Genomic DNA, 6,453 nt, shown 5'->3' with positions numbered 1-6,453 from the left:
CGCGTTTGTTAGGGTGTCTGTGTGAGGACTTGTGTTAATGCACAGTATTACCAGGACACCAAACCATAAACAGCCCTTAAAAGGTACCAGAGTGTGGATCAGATCAGCTGTCTCCTCTTTCTAAAAAGAAAAGCCTGACTTACCAAATATTTTGTCTTTTTACAAACAAATCATTTCCACATAAACTTTACTCTTCCTGTCCCAAAAATGTCTTATTTCAAAGATTATCTTTACAACATAGCTGTATTCCCCAAAACTTTCAATAAGGGGTCCAGATTTCATCAGTTTGCCCTCTGAAGAAACATCCTGGTTCGATTCAATGACTTTCCATGTGGTGCTCACTCTGCTGTGCTCCGGTTTAGGGAAGCTGAACCTCGTGGACCTGGCGGGCTCGGAACGGATCGGTAAGTCGGGGGCGGAGGGCAGTCGGCTCAGAGAAGCTCAGTGCATCAACAAATCCCTGTCGGCGCTTGGCGATGTCATCAACGCGCTGCGGAGCAAACACTCCCACGTCCCGTTCAGAAACTCGCGCCTCACGTACCTGCTGCAGGACTCGCTGAGTGGAGACAGCAAGACCCTGATGATGGTGCAGGTGAGTCCAGGAGCTGGCCAATAGAAGCAGCAACCTGAACAACCCCACAGGGCTTTGATGAAGGTGACGACTTCCTGTTTATCATCGTCAGGTCTCTCCGTTGCCCAGCAACATGAGCGAGTCGGTCTGCTCGCTAAAGTTCGCTCAGAGGGTTCGCAGCGTCGAGCTGAGCTCCTCGTCCTCCAGGAAACACGAGAACTCGTCCACGTCATCCTCGCCCACCCACGACAGCGTTGAGGTAAAGACGTATTTCTTCTTCTTTGGTTTATTCACGATCAGCTGTTTGAATAAGGGCGGGGTTAACTGTGTGATGTAGGGTAGAAATAATTGGTTTTATGAGACAATTAACAAAAGTTACCTTTGACCTCTCTCTAGCTGGACTCTCCCCCGGTGACCCCGGTCCCTCTCCCCATCTCTCGGGCCAGCAGCGCCGGCTCCACCCTCTCCTCCGCCTCCAGAACTCCCAGCAGCTCCCGCAGGAGGTCCCAGTCGCAGCTCTCCACAGGTACACTGCGCTCAGAGGTCACATGATTAATTGGGATTGTTGCTAATAAATTATTTCAGCTGTAAGCTCAGTGTTGTAGTTTTAGCAGCAGCTCGGCTCTGTGAGGACGGCTGCTTCCCGTCTGAACTGAACCCTGCTTCTTCCTGAAGTGCCCCAGAGCGGCTTTGCATGATTCAGAGTTTAAAATAATCCTTATTTGTCTTACACTGAGGCTTGGTGCAGCTCATCCCCTTCTGCCTGAAGAAGGCTGTTTAGCCCCTCCCCTTTTGAGCTTTTGACTTTCTACTGATTGGCTCTATTTTTTATTTTTTATTTTTTTTACTGATGGTTTGAAAAACCATCTGTCTGAGATGACCATATGAGGATATCTTCTTTATGACATCACACAGTGCCAAGAGTAAAAAAAAAAAAAAAAGTTTTGTTGTAACACTGAGCAACCTTCATGCCATTTTTCTGCAGTGCATTGTGGGAAATGTAGGGCGCTGGTGCCTGAGCAGGGGAACAGCGGCAGCGTAAATAATAATAATGATGATAACTCCTGAACATCGCAGGTCTGAGCTGTAAGAGTGGAGGAGGAATTTTCCAGGAACGCCTGCTGTCAGTCTGTCCTCCTCCTTCTTCTTCTGTGTCCTCATTCTGTGGTCTGATTGGTTGGTTTGCAGACAGACAGGTAGACAGAGCCAGCCCATTGGTGGGGGACGGTGGGCAGGTAGGTGGGGGTGTATTCTGATTGGTGGACAGCTTGGCATGGAAGCTCTCAGCATGGCATGGTGCCCCCTCCCCCTGTCTCCTCCACCATCCATCTAATGCTCCTCACCTCTAACCTGTGTGTGTGTGTGTGTGTGTGTGTGTGTGTGTGTGTGTGTGTCACCTGTTCGGCTGCTGGAGTCTTGTATTATCACTCATCGGCTTCTTTTGGAATTCAAGTCACCAGAAATTTACACGTTTGAGGTTTCATCTCATCCCAGGACAGAGAGGTGCAGGACGAGTTGGATAAATTAAAGATGAGAAATGATTCTTACATTAACATCTGGGAATAATAAAGAAGATAAACGATGAAGGCACTGAGTGCAAAAGCAGCTTAAACCTGCATCCTTTCTGATGACCTGCAGGGGGCGACTCCTCAGTTTGAAAAAGAAGTGCTTTGAAAATATGATTTATATCCCAGGTAAATACTTTCCTGGTGAGTTTATGGCCTCGGTTGCTCCTTTCAGGTCTTATCAGGTGTTTAATTTTTAAAATAAAGTTGTCTTTAGTGTCCAGAAGGACGGACGATAAACCCCACGTGACGATCTCCAGTTTCAGTCAGGTCTGGTTACAAAAAGCCATTATGGAGACGTAAAAGCACTCAGAGGCTTCGGAAGCAGCTGGAAGGTTCGTTTTGTTTTTTTATAAAGCATTTAGTCCTTAATGCAGCGAGGCCAGCAGTGTGATCCCGTCTCTAATCCTGCTCCTCTCTGTGCTGCTCTCAGATGAAACTGATAAAAACACCTGCAGCTTTTTTTATTTACTCATATTTCTGAATCTGCAGCAGCTAAAACCAAACGAGCCGCCTCTCTCTGTTACGGTCTCGTGACGTCCGACTGTTGGTGGGTGTTTGAGTGCGCTGGTGTCCGGATAAATCCCGTCCCTCCCCCTCGCTGCTCTGTGGCCTGGCTGAGCGTCCTCGCTGATGAGCAGAGGATTGTGGGATTGCTTCCTTCCTTCCATGTCTGCACTGATAAATCTGAAAACACTGTTTGTGTCAGTTTGATAGGAACACTTCTGGTTGTTGCTCGTTCACACTGCAGTCAGGCTCAGTCTGAGGTTTCAGCCTCGGTAGATCGACTGACTCCTGCTGGTTTTTCTGGGACCACGTTTGACAGAAATGCTCGGTGAGAGATCGTATAGATTACCAGAAGCTAATTGAGGCCATGTGTTCTTGTGACTTTTGTTCAGAGTCGATCTTCAGGTAACGTTAGCAAAGGTGCTGCCGTTTCCTGTATTAGCAGCGACCCGATGACTGTGGAGTAAAATCCTCCATGTTTCTGAGTTTTTGGTTAGAACAGGAAGTGTTATCATGAGGTTCTTGAACCATGACTGTAAAAAGCATGAAATTGGCCAGATTTAACTCTTTAACTTTAATTGTACGTTTCATGTAGAAGTTGGAGGAAGCCAGTGTGCTGAGCAAAGATCACGTCTGTCGGTGTTCAAACGCAGACGTGATCTTTGCTCAGGACGCACAACTTATCTTTAAAAACACACCTGAATGATTCTTTGACTTGAAGATTTCTGTGGTGTAGATGGAGACTCTGCTCTGAGCACCAGTAATAATTCTCATCTAAAAAGTTTCCAGACTAAATTCCTGGTAAAAACTGGGAGGTGGTTTAAAAAAATGTCAGCGGTACACAAGAGAAATATTTAAAGCCAGTTTGTTTTCTTCTGAGCAGAGGTTAGTAAGGGCAGCACAGGCGTCTGTTTTATTTGTGGTCCGTGCAGAGGCGTTAGAGGAGAGTCTGCAGGAGCTGTCGGGATGCTTTGTAAACTGCTGACGAAGTCGCTTCACAGTGTAAGAACTTTGTGATCAGCTCTAGAAAGGAGCGAAATGAAGAGAAACAACATGTTTTCACATTTATTGTCAGTAGTGTGGACATGGTGAGTTAAAGGGTCACATGACTGCTGGCTGACGCTCTCGTTTCTCTGCAGGACGACTGAAGCTGACGGCCTGACGGACGCCGCGCCGTCGCTGCAGGACGGGCTGCGGGGTGTCAACCAGCACCCTGAGGCCTCTGCTGCTCTTCCTGGATTTATTTCCTTCTTAGCCAACGACAGGAGCGGCAAAAGCGATCAAAGACCGATGGAAACTTTACAGGACAGGACGGTCTTAAATCTGGACAGACTGTTATGAGACGATGGCCAAACGTCTGGACTGCTGTGACGTCTGATATGAGCTGACAGGACTCGCGCTCCTCCGTCGGGACTCAAAAAAATCCTTATTAACCCTGAAATCAGTATCTGCTCTCCAATCAGTATTTCTCATTGTTTCTTTGTTGCACTTTAAACTTTTAGATCATTTTCTAACCCGAACGTGGCTGATGATGTGCATAGATGCATAATGTGTTTGTATATTTATGTTTGACATGCTTTAATTTTTTTCTTTTGGAGAATGCGGGCACATGAATTTTTCCGTTTTTGTTTTTTTTGTGATCCAAATTTAATTTTTTTGTCTCCATCTGTTTTTAATCTTTTTTTTTTTTTTCTCTGCACCGTGTTCGATGGAGGATTTTCAGGCTGAAACCTTAAAGTGTACTTTTTTTTTTTTTCTTCATAAAGTTGAGAGAAATTTTAAGTTTTCTTTCATGTGTGTTGTGTTCCCATCTGTAGTTTCTGGAGGCTTTCCTCCTTTATCCAATCAGGGTACTCCACTGATCCCAAGCTGTCCAATAGGACGTGAGCAATATGAGGAAATCTGTACGTCGATTCTCAGTCTTCTGCTCCGGTGGACGTTCCTTTTATTTCAAACTTCCTTCAGCTTGAAGAACAAAAAGACTCGAATCGTATCTAAACTCATTTCTTCTCTGTGTGCTTCTGCTGTCGTCTCTTCACCTGTTTGGAGAAAACAAAAACCTCCAGGAAGCCACTGGTGACCTTTGACCTGAGACAGAACACGTGTAGCTGTTGACTTGGTGCGAAGTGGACTGTTAGCTGTAGCTGTAGTAAACGGGAATGCTTAGAAACGCGATGAGCTGCTGTGTGTTGACCTGATGATCAAACTCTGCTTGCTGTTTTTGTTTTGTAATTACTTTTTAATAAACGCTCCAGAACAAACGCACACGTCGGCATCGTGTGGACACAAATATTTAAAAGAGCAGTAAAAAGGAGTGTTTGACACACCATCACTGTAGATTTGAAAACGACATGACCAAGAGGTGAGTTGAGTTAATCTAAAGGGCGTTAATAAAATGACTGAATTAACCACTTTTTTCCCCTAGCACCACTTTCAGACTCAAATAACTGGACAAACTGAGCTGAGTTTGTGATTAAACATCATTTCCTGTCTTTGCCTCCAATGTTCCCACACAGCTTAAATCACATTTAAGGATCGCATCAGTCAGGAAGGCTTTAGGCAAAAGGTGAATGATCATTTCTACCTGCAGTAATTGGCTCCGACTCGATGTCACCTGTTGACACCTGCTCAGTTCCTCAGGCTGGCGGATTAGGAGAAGGTGGGCTGCAAAGCGGCTTGCAGGTGCAGAGATTTGTTTAGGATGTGTAGATTTGCCAGGGCCGTCACAGAGTTTGGCTGGACTGGATTAATTAACTTTGAGGTGCTTCAGGACGTTTCAGCTCTCACCCAAAAGACTTTCACTCCTAACCGCTAACGGGGAGTCCCACGTATTTGACTCCTACCTTGGAGCTGGTCCTGGGAGTTTTCATATGACTCATTGTAGACACGTGGTTATGGTGCGAGTCTGGTTTGATTGAGGAATCTGGTGGCTGATAGCTGGCACTTGGAAATAATTTCAGGTGGACACGGAGAGACCCAGGCGTTTAATCTCTAGTGTCAGCTGCTTTATCTATAGAGACGCCATCGTTCAGCGTCTAGATTTGAAAAAGTTTTTTAGATGTGAGACGGGAAAACCCTGAATGATTGGGAACCTACAGACTCGTTTTAATAATTCAATTCAATTTTATTTATAAAGCGCCAAATCATAGCGGTCCTCTCATTGGAAGAGAGCCAGAGAAAACTGAACTCAACCGTGCTAACCTTCCCTCCTTTGCTTTAGCTGGCACTGGGTCTATCACCAACCCTCAGTTTGTGTTCAGGAAGTGAAAAGCATGATCAGCTGATTTGGAGTCAGCTGATCGACTCGACTGTTGAATATTCTGGGTCTTGGGTTGCTTTCACAGAACGTTTTTTGTTGTCCAGTCAAACACCGGTGACTCCGCCCACACGTCACACTCGGCTGTGTGCAGTTTTCAAACCTGTGCCAAGCTGTTATCTGTATTTCAGTCACATATTTTACTATTTTAAATAAATTGTAGTCGTTTACAGAAGCAAAAGAACAAAAACTGCCCAAACACTCATGACCTGACCGTACACTCAAGAAAATATCTTCAAATATGAGTCAAAGTGGTCTTATGTTGTAGAAATAATGCTCGATCATGTCTTTCCACAAGCTTCCTGTGCAAATGTCTAATTCTTTACAGACTTAAATCTGTGAGCAGATCACCCGACATGACTTTCACACGCTTGGCTCTAAACTGATGTAGAAGTGCATGTTGCATTTGAGGTCTGCAGGAAATCTGAGACCGAGCTTCTGGTGCATTCATGAGTCACTCTGAAGAGTACAGTAATGTGAAGAGTGGTTTAAAT

At 45.3% G+C, this 6,453-nt stretch overlaps 1 protein-coding gene across 1 annotated transcript in view; it reads left to right on the top strand.

The window, feature by feature from the left end:
* kifc3 (kinesin family member C3) overlaps positions 1-3,984 on the top strand; it is a 26,360-nt gene extending 22,376 nt beyond the window's left edge. The window contains exons 19-24 of the mRNA XM_013909103.1: positions 286-592; positions 684-830; positions 968-1,097; positions 1,649-1,798; positions 3,036-3,048; positions 3,783-3,984. Coding sequence (XP_013764557.1) covers positions 286-592; positions 684-830; positions 968-1,097; positions 1,649-1,798; positions 3,036-3,048; positions 3,783-3,984 — 949 coding nt within the window. The remainder of the gene's footprint in view (positions 1-285; positions 593-683; positions 831-967; positions 1,098-1,648; positions 1,799-3,035; positions 3,049-3,782) is intronic.
* Positions 3,985-6,453: the final 2,469 nt, after the last annotated feature.

The sequence above is a fragment of the Pundamilia nyererei genome, unplaced genomic scaffold (assembly GCF_000239375.1).
Source record: "Pundamilia nyererei isolate P.nyererei 1_Seehausen unplaced genomic scaffold, PunNye1.0 scaffold00019, whole genome shotgun sequence".
Classification (NCBI taxonomy): domain Eukaryota; kingdom Metazoa; phylum Chordata; class Actinopteri; order Cichliformes; family Cichlidae; genus Pundamilia; species Pundamilia nyererei.
Note: the sequence above shows the minus strand (reverse complement) of the source record. Positions and strands in the feature narration are given on the sequence as shown.